Source organism: Phasianus colchicus, chromosome 6 (genome assembly GCF_987193195.1).
Source record: "Phasianus colchicus chromosome 6, bPhaCol1.hap1.1, whole genome shotgun sequence".
In the NCBI taxonomy this organism is placed as follows: domain Eukaryota; kingdom Metazoa; phylum Chordata; class Aves; order Galliformes; family Phasianidae; genus Phasianus; species Phasianus colchicus.
The window spans coordinates 32,784,139-32,796,700 of NC_143441.1; the positions used below are offsets into that span (position 1 = coordinate 32,784,139).

The 12,562-nt window shown below is 45.1% G+C and overlaps 1 protein-coding gene across 3 annotated transcripts in view; it reads right to left on the minus strand.

Annotated features, from left to right (window-relative positions):
* ADAM22 (ADAM metallopeptidase domain 22) overlaps positions 1-10,086 on the minus strand; it is a 126,658-nt gene extending 116,572 nt beyond the window's left edge. For all 3 annotated transcript variants that reach the window (XM_090142841.1, XM_090142840.1, XM_031614366.2), the window contains exons 1-2: positions 9,969-10,086; positions 9,723-9,874 (exon numbers count right to left, since the gene is read on the minus strand). In XM_090142841.1, coding sequence (XP_089998967.1) covers positions 9,723-9,874; positions 9,969-10,026 — 210 coding nt within the window. In that variant the 5' untranslated portion in view covers positions 10,027-10,086. The remainder of the gene's footprint in view (positions 1-9,722; positions 9,875-9,968) is intronic.
* Positions 10,087-12,562: the final 2,476 nt, after the last annotated feature.

The window sequence follows — 12,562 nt, forward strand, 5'->3', positions numbered from 1 at the left end:
CCATTTGATGTCACAGATCCGAAAGGACAAGTTTAAGGAACTAAGTGGGCAAGATGCTGCTTCCCAAGAAGCAATCTAACATTTGTTTCTAGCCCCAGAGGAAAAAAAAAAACCACATGCAACTGGATCATATATCCACTATGTTTGTTGATTACGCTCCTTTGACTTTAAGAAAACTTTAGTTATGACTTTGGATTTCCTATGAGACTAATTACTGTAATTTCTGTTGCTGTGAAAGTCCATAACCCAGTGAAAGGAATAACATTTGGGAAATGGTACTCTTTTATTTTTCTTTTTCTTAAAGGGAAACAACAAAGATGCATGTATAAAAGTCACAAACAATGTGCAATGCTGGGGAAGAGCATAAAACCAGTGACTGCTCAACCTCTTGTTTTTAAAACACATTTGACAAGGTCCTTCATGAAAGATTAATGGCTAGGAAAAGTATGGTAAAATAGATTGTTATAAGGGTGACTAATAAAGTGATGGATTGCAAGTAGGAAACAAAGTAAAGTCACCAACAAAAACTAATAAAGATCAAAATGTTCTCCTGTCACAATTCGTACAAAAACTTTGATGACCATGAAAGACCACATTTTTAAACCCAGACTAAGAAGGAGAGAAAACAGACTAATCTGTGATATATGGACTCCACAGTGTTCATTGCTTTCTGCAGCAATTGTAGGTTTCAGAGTCAGATATACAGTGAAGAGCAAGAGAGGAAGATGCTTCAGGACCCGATTGTGTAACTACATGGTGAACCTACGTCCTTATGAAGAAATATGAGGGAAAGGACTCAGACATGGAAAATCTTTCTTACACGAAACTGTCCTAACAAGATCCAACCCTTGAGGACATCTGGCAGTTTCAAATGGAAAGACCTCAGATGAGCAGCTCCTCATGCACAGCTGCAGCAAACAAATAAAGCACAATGAATCTGCAGGGAGAGGGAATACATGACAGGGAAGGCAACGCAGGCACTGAAGGCAGCACTTGAGGATGAACCATCTGGTCACTGTGTCATTCAGCTATAGAAAGGACTTTATTGTCTCAAGGTCACCATTTAGGCAAGAAGGCAAGTTCAATGAATATACAAATCCTGAAGAGTGAAGGAATTTGGACTTTTCCTTCACTGGAGCAGTTGGTGCTTTGAGATCAATCCTAGCTGTACATTTTCCAAATTCTAGAATGAATCAATGATGTTTAGAGAAATATACCATTTTTAGCAATTCTCGTAGACTTCAGAAATGAAGGAACAGAGTTCCCCCACCAGAGAAATCTGCAAAAATTAATGCTGCTTATGCTTTACACAAAAAAAAGCATTCAAAAATAATAAAAGAGTGCAGGCTACTTTGCTCCTTTGTACACCAAGTATCAGCAAGTAACACTTTATTCAGCAATACAGTCACATATTCCAAACACTGTCAACTGTCTTACACTTAGTGTGTAAACTGAGGAAAGATTACCAGAGGATTATCTCTTTCCACTGTGCATAACAAGCAGTGTTTGACACCTCATGCTTACCAACACAGCTAACAAACTTTTCCCATAAACAGTTCTCCAGCAACAGCAGAAAGTTTACTAACATTCTGTCAGCACAACGGGCTTGATTAAACTTGCAGACCCCAGGCATGCCAATATATTGCTCAACTCCACAGATAATTCTTTTTCAATATGACTCACACTCTACATTCAAGTATCAAAGTCCTGTTTAGAGTTGCAAAGTGCAAGAAAAGTACATCATTTAAAACTCATTTTCTTCTTGATAAAGCCTAAGAGGTCACAATGAATTAACATTTTTACTGTATACATTTTCTGAAAGAGTCAATGGATTTTTTCATTCCCACAGAATTTCAGAGACCAGAATATTCTGAGGAAACCTTTCTGTAACATAACATGTTTCTATATACTACAATTCTTCTGGGAAATTTTGAGCTCAATGTCAGAGGGCTCTAACCTCCACCTTCACATATATTCTACTTACAGCATCAAGGCAACATTAAAAGCCACACAATTCTTTTTCTAAATCTTGTATTAATATTACACTTTGGAACACAATTTTTCTAAAGCGTGTTGACTTGCTACAGTTTTCTGCTCTGGGCACATTCATTTCAATTACAAAAGTTATTAAAAAAAAAAAAAGAGAGAAAGAGAGAAAGAAGGAGAATAGAGTAAATTTATTATACAAATTCTGTGAAGATGACAGCAACCAACAAACCAGCTTTACAGACAAATCCCGACTGCCTCCCTTGTAGTGAGCCTCATCCCCATGTATGGGTAGAGAAATGACAGCAGGTCAAATTTTCACTGCCTAATGGCAAATAGCCAGCAGCAATGCTGTGCTCTGAACTTTAACTGAGTCCAGGTTTCAAGTTGGACTCTTACTGACCCAATGGTAAAGTGTCTTTGCATCATTTGTCACTTATTTTCTTTTCTACATACTATTTGTCAAGTCTTTAACCTCACGTGACACTGCTTTTCCATCTGAACATACCCAACCAACCACCCCTCTCATGGAGGTGCACAGGTTGGCAGAGCCCACCCCATCCACATTCTCAGTCAATACTCCCATGCAGCCCTTCAGCAACCTTCACTACTCAGTGCTCACTCAATAATATTTTGGGAAGAAACATTAACCTTCCCTTACATGGTCATTTCTGGAAAAGCAAAATGCAGCTGCTTTGATTAACATCTGGCACACATAAAACTAAATGGTTACTAGGAAATGCAACACTGGAAGAGGATATTTATGGACCAAAAGCCTGAACCACGTCAGTAGAAAAATGAGAGGCCAGTTGATTTCTCTGAATGCCTACAATTCTTGATTCTGTCTGTGTGATTTGGAGTAGGAAGATCCCACAGGCTTGTGTATAAGAGAGGTGGGCTTGGCCGCCTTCTACTAATAGGCTTCACTCTTCACATCCAGGCCCAGGGAGCAAACACAGGCCTGGGCAGCCAGATCACCTAACAGTCCTGTGAGCTCCTTCCCCTGAGGAGGACAGCAGCCCACCAAGAAGGAGAAGCAGCTTCAGTTCAAATCCATGAGAGTCAAGGATGAAGGTTCCCACACTCCAAAGAGAGAAATCGGGCAGGAATGGGCTGCAGGGAGTGGAAGGACTGCAAACCCCATCAGATCTGAGATGGAAGAACTAGCCAGAGGGACATACATTTGAGAAAGATTAACCTTATAAAGCTTTTGAGGGTTTTACGGAGTTTAGCTGAACCTTACACAGTGTTTAACAGGGGAACTGCAACAATGTTTTAACAGGCAGAATCCTAAGGAAAGCTCTTGGTCTTGAGTGACTTAAAGGCTGGTAGAGAGTTACTGAGATCTAAAGTAGCAAATATAATATGACACCTACTATATATATCCTTAATGTGCTTGTGGCAAAAATTTTAGAGTAAATGCTAACTTCATCTGTACATAGGTTGCTCCAAAAATAATGCCTCCTATTTATTTCCACGGGAACTACAGCAGCTACAAAGTGCACAATAACACTATTCGATAGAGAAAATGCTCAGCTACAAAACACTGTTTTTCAATATAGTAACCACCATTAGCTGATTCACACAGATGAGCTGATCAAGACATTCTTCATTTCATGGTATGACAGCTGTTCATGGCCATCTGGGACTTGGCTTGTCTTTCATGTCACTGTCACCACTGGTAAAACACATCACCCACTGTTTCACTGTGCTGACATCCACTGTTTGGTCTCCATAAATGTTCAGCAACTGTCCATGAATATACATTTTTTTTCCACATGTAGGAATTTAATGACACCCCTTTGCTTCATACACACCATGACAGACGCCAATTTGTCAGACTGCCTCTCTGCTGTCATCTGTCACACAGCAATAAAATATAACAGAATATTACAGGAAGGTTCAACCTCTACTTTCATACCACCCACCAACATCCCCCTTTGACATTGTGGGCTGGTGTAATAAAATAGGAGGCATTACTTCTGGAGCAGCCCTCATACTTCCTCCATAGTTTGGGTAAACCTTAGCAGTATTTATCCTGACACTGTTTGGTATGCAACACGTGCTTCAGCATTGTGACTATGCTATAGCTGATCACTAGCCATGAGAATTCCAAAACAGGTATCTTCAAATGAAACTGTAGAATAGAGAATATTCAATCTGGTCCTGCACTCAGGTGCATCAGCACAGATCGGGAGTAGATACAGAGACTGATTAGCAGAGCTGGAAAGAGCTGCTCTATCAGACTCAGATCTTAAATGTGTAGCTATTACATTGATCATGGCAACAAGCTAATGGTGAGAAAGATGGTTTCTATAAGGATTTCTATAAGCATCGCTATATCTGAGCCTTTAGGATCCTTAAAGACTATATATAAGCTGTTTCATGAGATTAAGAAATAGCTTTTGGAATGTGTCTTCTCAGCTCTGCTATTGTATGAGAAAGAAGACACACAGAACAGCTATTTCCCATGCAGCCTTTTTTCCAAAATGAGGGCACCTGTGTTTTTCAATCACCCTTCAAAATCTGAGTCTTAATACAATATTTCTACAAAATGAACACAGAAGTAGTAGCTAAAAGAAGTATCTTTCTGGATGCTTTTTTGGGCATATTTATTCAATGTCAAAAACAAATCTCATTATCAAGTAAGGATTTTCCTGAAATGAGCTTGTAAAGAAGGATGAATTAGAAATCCGTAATATTCTTTGCCTATAAATCATCAACACACATGCTATGAGCAGATATATTTTATAAAAAGTCAGAACTGAAAGCCCCTCCTACCACAGAAACCAAAGGGCATTCTGAATGTCCTTGCAGCATGCGACAGTCTATGCCTACAGCATTTCTTCTTCACAAAGGCAGGACCTGCATCATGAGGATTAGTCTTTTAACTGCCATTCACATATTCATGGACACAGATTATTGTCAGGTTGATGGAGAATCTTATCCTTACACAAATATTGCAGAACTGCACATGTTAAATACTAGAAAATATTTCGTGCATTTTGCCAAACGCCTTATAAACCTTAAAGAAAGAGAGAGAAGAAGCAAAGGGGCAGGAAGAAAACCAGATCTGGCGGTGAACCAAATGCATGTTCTTTTTGCTCACTACAGCCTCCATCCCAGTTTATCCTCCTCCCCCTTTGATTTTGTGATAGGTTGACTGAAAATTGTGCCAAAGTTTCTCCAAGAGACAGCAATCACTTGACTAAGTGGGCAGAAAATAATTCTCAGAATTGAGCAATTTCTCATGACGCTTCTTTTTTCATCGGTCATCAATCCAGCAGTCCCAAAATCCAGAGCTGTTTTATAAACCCCTCAGCAGTCAGAACACATTTTTAACCATGGATTACTAATTGTTTGAGCTACTAAACACAGGAAATTTTAATATTATCAGAAGTTGACAGCACCAGAACAGAAAGCAAAATGTTTCAAATAGAACTAGCAATTACAGAGCACCTGCAAAGAATAGGGATATGCTGGTCTGAGGAAAGTCCAACAAGTCAGAGAATGCAAAAGCGAAAACTGGGCAGCCCCTGAGTAACTGGATGGATGATTTAAATTCAAAGAGCAAGCAAAATCACGCAAGCTCAGCATGTCACAGCAGAGCTTCTCTGCAATTGATTATGTGCAGTAAGAAGTTATTTAAGAAATCTGTTAGTCGTGCTTCCTGATCAATTTGTGGAATTGTGTACTTGGTCTCAAACAATCCAGGAACACAGACAGCATAATACAAATAAACACCTTGCTGCAAACTACCCAATCACTCTGGAGCACAAACACATCCCGGGGCCCTCACGCCAGGCTCTCCACAACCACATCAGCACTTTTACTCATTCCTAAGGAATTCAGTGTACCATAATGGCAACTGGTTACAAGCAAGTGAAAAACTGGTTGAGAAACAGAAGTTGTCATACTGCGAATGTTTTGTCTAGCCAGCAGATGAGTTAATCTTTGCCCATAGTGGGTCAGAGCATCAGGACTTTATTCTCATCAAAAATAATTGCAAATCTCCCAGATTTCCTCAAGAACAGATACCTGCAATGACAGCCCAGAGATGAGCAATGCAGTCCCTCAGACTGTGTGCGCAGACCCATTGCCATGACCACAAAGTTGTCCACAAGGAGAACCAGACCCTTCCCCACTGCCATTGAGCAAGTTGCTGGTCAATCTCACTCTCTTCTCCAAATGCTGGAAACAACCTTATTCTCTGTGAAGGGGTCAGTATTACCTCGGAAATACCAGGTCAGGACAGCAGGAGACAAGGATCAGTCACAAAACCAGTGACCCAGTTAAACTCAGTTGGAGTTCATTGATGTACCGCTCGTTGCAACCACAGCACCACTCAGGCACTATCAGGGAGGCTGTGATCTCCAGAATTTAGCCAGATAACTGCTAACATCTAATGGTTGAGGAAAGGCATCTGTTGGCTGAAGAACCTGCAGAGTTCTGACAGTAAGCTCAAATGAATCTCATCTTCACAACCATTTGATCCACAGAGAATAGTCCTCTAAGTATAGTACTGGTGTAGAGTATAAACTTGTGTTTATAACAGCAGACTTCGTGCTCTTTTTTCTCTTCTTTACTGGTGGAAGAAGAAATGCAGGCACTGGGAAGAAATGCTTGCTTACTCCCACAACTTATGAAGAATATGCCTGCATGGTATGGACTAAATGAGAGTATTAAGAAACTTGTACACCTAAATTCTACCAAAATATGGCAGAAAATATGCAGTCAAAAGGCTCCTTATACTCTCAATAACATTCTTGGCCTTAAAAGACAAGAATCCTAGTTAAGAATCCTTTACAGAATGCCCAAATGAACAAGATGTTCATTTTCTAATAGGTTTATTTACACAACAGTGAATTAAGTGTCCATTGCTATGATCCTGGAGAGCAGTAATGATAATATCAATATTCACACACTCTCAGATATATCTTATCTTGATTACTCTTCAGATTAAATGCTGTGCAGCTGCTAATAAGCCCCCTTTTGAGGAAAAGGGAAAGTAATGGATACTGTACTGACTCTATTCCATGGTAGAATTAAAAGCAAAAACCCAAAAGCAGGTGAATGCTTTAATGCTCACCAAGCATTAAAATGTTAATGATATGAATATGTAGCAGCTTCCCCTGTGCTGTGCTATGAAGTCCAGCTCAGACTGAGTATGCTGATTTTTTTCTTAAGCAATTTCATTCTGGGTTTCTAGGTTGAGTACACACACATGCCATTTTTCTGAATAACAGTAAAGCATGTGTGTTGAGAAGTCACTCCATAGTTATAGTGATGGCAATGGATCAGAAAACCCCAAACAAACAAAACAAAGGAAGTTGCTAGAGAAAATTCTCAACAAATCTTGAAAAAAAACCCACAGATTACTAGAAATCCATTACTTCTCTGTCATTTTTGCCTTCCATTCTTTCCTCTCACCCCTGTGCTGCTGCTTGCCCCTGAGCTTCCATCTTAATTTCCCTTTGTGCAATCCTGGACTCAGGCTGGCAGCCCTCTTGTACAACTTCTGCCCTTTCTTATGCTAAAGCTTTCATCCAGGAATTAAAGGGATCCAATCCGATTTAATGCAACTTCCTTCTCTCCAGCTTCACTAATCTCTCTCTTTCCTTTTATCTTTATCCAATTCATAACACAATTACATTGTTTTACATTAAGTCCCCAGCCACAGCCTTGTTGCCCAGTGCTCTGCACCATCCCATTCAGGTATCAGGTATACACATGGCCGCTTATCCTTTGCCATCCCAGGTTCTTCCTGAATGTTTTGGCCCCCTCCAAGACACACAGTTCCTAAACCAACCCACAAGGTCATTAGCTTATGCTTTAAGCTTTAGTTTGAGATCAAATGTTCTAACTGTGATACACATCTGTCCAAAGACAACTAGCAATGGATAGAACAGGGTTTGGAGGCAGTCAAAGCCTATTTAAACACAAAACAACTAAGATATAATAAAACGTTATTGATTGAGAGCACCTCTGTGTCGCTGATCTGAGCTGCTGACACAGCAGAGTGCACTCGGGTATCTGTTCACATGCCAGCAGAACCCATACCTTTTCACTTTCTGTGGCTTGTACCAGCCTCCCAAAAGCAGAAGTTAACAGTCTGTAGCTTTGAGATGCACTCTGGCAGAGGTAAGCTGGTTTTTACGCAACGCCAGATTTTTAGAGTCAAGATATTAACTACTATGGTGAGTGCTGCAGCTGCACACATACACAATCCCAAAGGCAGCTCCTATGGAGCCGTGTTAGGTGAATGCAGCCGTGCTGCTGCCCGTGCTGCCAAGCTGACTCAGATCTCCGGGCAAGGGATGCACATCCTGTAATTAAGATGTAACTGTGCCCTATGCAAGAGGCACAGAAGAGCAGTCCGGCTCCACTCAGCTTGGCCAGATTCCTCATTGGTATTTTCTTCCCCCAAATCCCTGCCAGCTGCATCCTTTGGGGGAGGGAAGAGGGGGTGGCGGGTCACAATCACCAGAAGCCACGGAGAGGCAGACAGTATTCTCAGCAGTAAAGGAAAATTTCTTCATCAGGAGGAAAAGTTGTGGTTGTGTGCAGTTACACGCATACAGCTTCAATTTAGTGAGAAGACTGCAGTGAAATGAATGTGTTTAACCCTTTCTATTCTACCAGATCTACTTTCTGCTGGAAGGAGTAGAGCTGACACTGACTACTGACAACAAAACGTGGATGACCTAAAAAAACTGTTAAGAGTAGAAGGTTTGGTGAATGAAGTTCGAGACACCCTTGAAAACAAAGCCCTTAAATCAACCGTTTGGTTCTGTGAGTGACTCCTAATGGTTGGTCCAAATGCAGCACAGCCACCTCAACCAGCAGTGCCACACGGCACCAAGCAGGTGAATGCCTTCAAAGAGCTCTGACATGCCAGATTTTTTTTTTTAAACAAAGCATGCAGCTTGGAAGTTATAAAAGCATATTTTATTATAATGTAAATACGGCCTTTGTATCTGAAGGATCATTACACAGATTCAGTGACATTCAAAGGCAAATAGATATGCTATAAAGAGAACATTTATTATTCAACTACATGTACGCAAAGGAAAAAAAAAAAGGAAAAAAAAAAAAGTTGTCAGTGCTTATTATACATTAAGGACTACCAAAAAAAAAAAAAAATCTGAGACCATTTTCAGCTACCTGATGTCTGAAATCGACAGCAACCCAGCAGCCCATTGGCACATGGCAGGCGGAGGCCTGCGGCTCACTTGGATCTCAGCAACCGCCCCAAGCGCACAGGTTTGTCACGCTCTCAGCGCCAGCGCACACAGCATCTTTTCCCGTTAGATGTAACATTCACGTACCACCTCCAGCCCGACGCTGAGACTAAAATCACCGTATTAGTATTAATAAAAGCCGTAGCGATCGGACGCGCAGGCCGAATCCCCCCGTTAAGTTCTGGCCGCCGATCCCAGCCGCCCCCTCGCAGCTCCGGCCGCTGCCCGCACAGCGCCCCGCGCCCCCCGGCCCCGCGCCGCAGCCGTGCCGAGGAGCCCGCTGGGCTCTGCCGCCTCGAGCCGCGGCTGACGGCCGGGGGATGGAAACCGGAGGCTCGGGGACCGTCTTAACCCGTTCGGGCGCCGCTGCGGTAAGGATGAGCGGTCCGCGGGAAAGCGCGCCCCGAGCAGCGCCCGGCGACGCGCGTCCTTCCCCGCAGACGGAACGCGCCTCGGGGGAACCGAGCGGTGCCGACCGGCCCTCCCGGCGCCTACCTGACTCCGCGCCGCTCCGCTCCGCACCCGCGTGCTCAGCGCCGGCCGCCGCGCCCCGCCGCCGCCCTCTCCGGACACCAACCGCAGCGGCCTGATGCTCTCCCGCTCCGCGAAGCGGTTCTCGCCCCGCCGCCCCGCCGCCGGCCCGGCGCCTGCAGGGCAGGGGAGAGGCACCCGTCAGCGCGAGGCCGCCGCGGAGCCCCCGCGGCGGCCCTCGGCCCGCATCCCCCCGGCCCCGGCGCTCACCTGAGGCGGCGGGCAGGGCGCAGAGCGCCAGCGAGAGGAGGCAGGCGGCAGCCCGCATGGCGCTGCTCGCTCCGCGACGTCTGCCGCCGCCCTGCGCCGCCGGCTCCGCGCCTGCACCGGAGCGGGCGGAGGGGTGGGGGGGGGGTGAGGGGGGGGGGGCTGCGGGGCCGCGGCTGCCGCGGGGCCGGAGCTGCCGAGCTCCGCCCCGCTCCGCGCCGAGCCCCCCGCGAGGATGGCGACAGCCGGCGCGGCTCCCGCAGCCCGCTCGGCAGAGGGAAGTGCTGGGAAATGTAGGCGGCGGCGGCAGAGCGCGCGGGGGGAGCTGCGCGGCCGGCAGTGGAAGCCCCCCGGCGTTACGCGCCCGCCGCTCCCCGTCCCGCGCCTCCTCTCTCCCTCATCGGCCGCTGCCTCCAGCCCGGCTCAGTCCGCAGCTGCACCTTTCCAGAGCAAACCTCTCACCCCCTCCATGACCTTTTTTCCTCCCTTCTTAAATTCCCGTTCCCTCCCCGCTGTCTCCCCTGTCAGAGTTTGAGCGCACCGCGCTCTCCCGCGCCGCAGGGCAGCGCAGCGCCCCGCACCCCCGCCGCACCCGCTCCTCCCTCGGCTCTCGGCCCGCGCAGCGCTGAGGCACCCGTGGAACGTCAGCATCCCGGGCCCGGCTGCTTACTGCTACAGCTCGTCGCTTTAAGGGAAGCAATTACCGCGTGGAAGAAAGAAATCCACCTCCACTGTGTTTTCCTCCTACAAACAAGCAGATAAAGCAAGGGCCCACCAAACCGAAGATGGGAGCAAGGCATTTTCAGGGCATTTTAACTGCATCTGGACTGTGCAGGCAAGACTGTGTCACCTCAACGTGTCCATTAGGTCCTCACTGCTCAAACAGCACACAATGGGCACACATTCCTCCTGCAAGGCACCTAGAGGACGGAGGGTAAGGTGGGACAAGAAAATGAGAACTATTTGTAGAGATAAAAAGCAGTGTTATGATACAGTGTTTCTATCTTTTTTTTTCAGAAGTTACAAATCCTTACATCTGGGGCTGCAGCCAATCACTCTCTAGTTGCTTATAAGATCAAAACAGTCCCCACCAGTACCTATACAACAGCCCTTAGGTGGTAGCTTTGTGAGGACTCACGACGTGGGGTATGTATCACATATGCAGCAAGCACAGAATCACAGAATCATTAAGGTTGGAGAAAACCTCTAAGATCATCTAGCCCAACTGTTCACCTACCACCAATATTGCCTGTGTTCGAAAGTACATCTACGCTTCTAAACACTTCTAGGAACAGTGACTCCACCACCTCTCTGGGCATCCAGTTCCAGTCTTTCTGAGAGATTTCTTCTTGACATCCAACCTGAACCTCCCCTGTCATAACTTAAGGCTGCTACCTCTTGTCCTGTCACTGCTACCTGATAGAGGCCAACCCCCACCTCACTACAACCTCCTTTAGGCCAGTGTACAGAGCAATAAGGTCTTCCCTGCCTTATACCTTACACCTACCTTATATCTGCAGGCACACAGATCCATGGAGCAGTCAGACTCCGTTCCTGGATTGCCACATCACATACATCATTTTTATCTTGATATTACCTTTATGCAGAGAACCACTGCAGATATACACAGGAGGTGCCCAGGGCAGCACCAGCTCTGGCTGCACTAGCAGTGCCCGGGGAGCTTTAGCCAGGCTGGGGTTGAGTAAAAGCCCACACACTCCCTACCCCCTGCCCTGGGCTGGTGCCACTACCCACCAGATACGGCTGCCAGAGCCCCATCCAACGCAGCCCTGAACACCTCCCTTGGATGGGGCCCCCACAGCTTCTCTGGTTAAAACCATTGTTTATTGATCTGAAGTAACTCCCTGGAATTTGGGAAATCAGGCAGAGAACACTGCTGATTACCTCTTCCTATCACACTGGGATCTCCCTGGGCTTGCACAGCTTGCACATCCACCTTCACACTGCAAGCTCAGGCTGGATGCATACACTTGTCCTCTCAGCACAGAAGCGGCCACCTGCAAACCAAAGCCAACTTTCCAGCTGTCACTGCCTTGCCAGTTAACATTCCGTATAATTCTATTACAGTGAAAACTCAGGCCATTTTAAAACAAGCAGTAATAGCTCTACCCCTATGTTGCAATGTCTTCCCCATTTGCCAAACACAAGGAGCACGTTCAATGGGACTCTAAACCACAGCTGAAGAAGAATGAGGCTTGAAAAATGTACACCAATATTTCAAAGGATCACAGGGGAAAAAAAAAAAAAGCAAAAAAAGTGATTTATGAGTAGAAATTCAGCTTCTGGTTTGCCACAGATAATGCAAAGACTGTTTGTGAGCCATAATTAATTCTATGCCATAATTTAATAATTAAATGAAACATCTAAGTGTTATTACCACAGCAAATAAGAATGATACATGACTAAACAGCCCTGCTGACACCAAGTTTGTAATTTATTTGGTGTGTTTTTGAAAATTACCTCTCAGTAGTAAAGCTTAAGCTTTGCTGTAATGACTGCGGTAAGAATTAGTGACTTTGCAGTCATGACTTAAACTGCCTAAAGTTTTGAGGAAACTACATTAACTTCTGAACTAC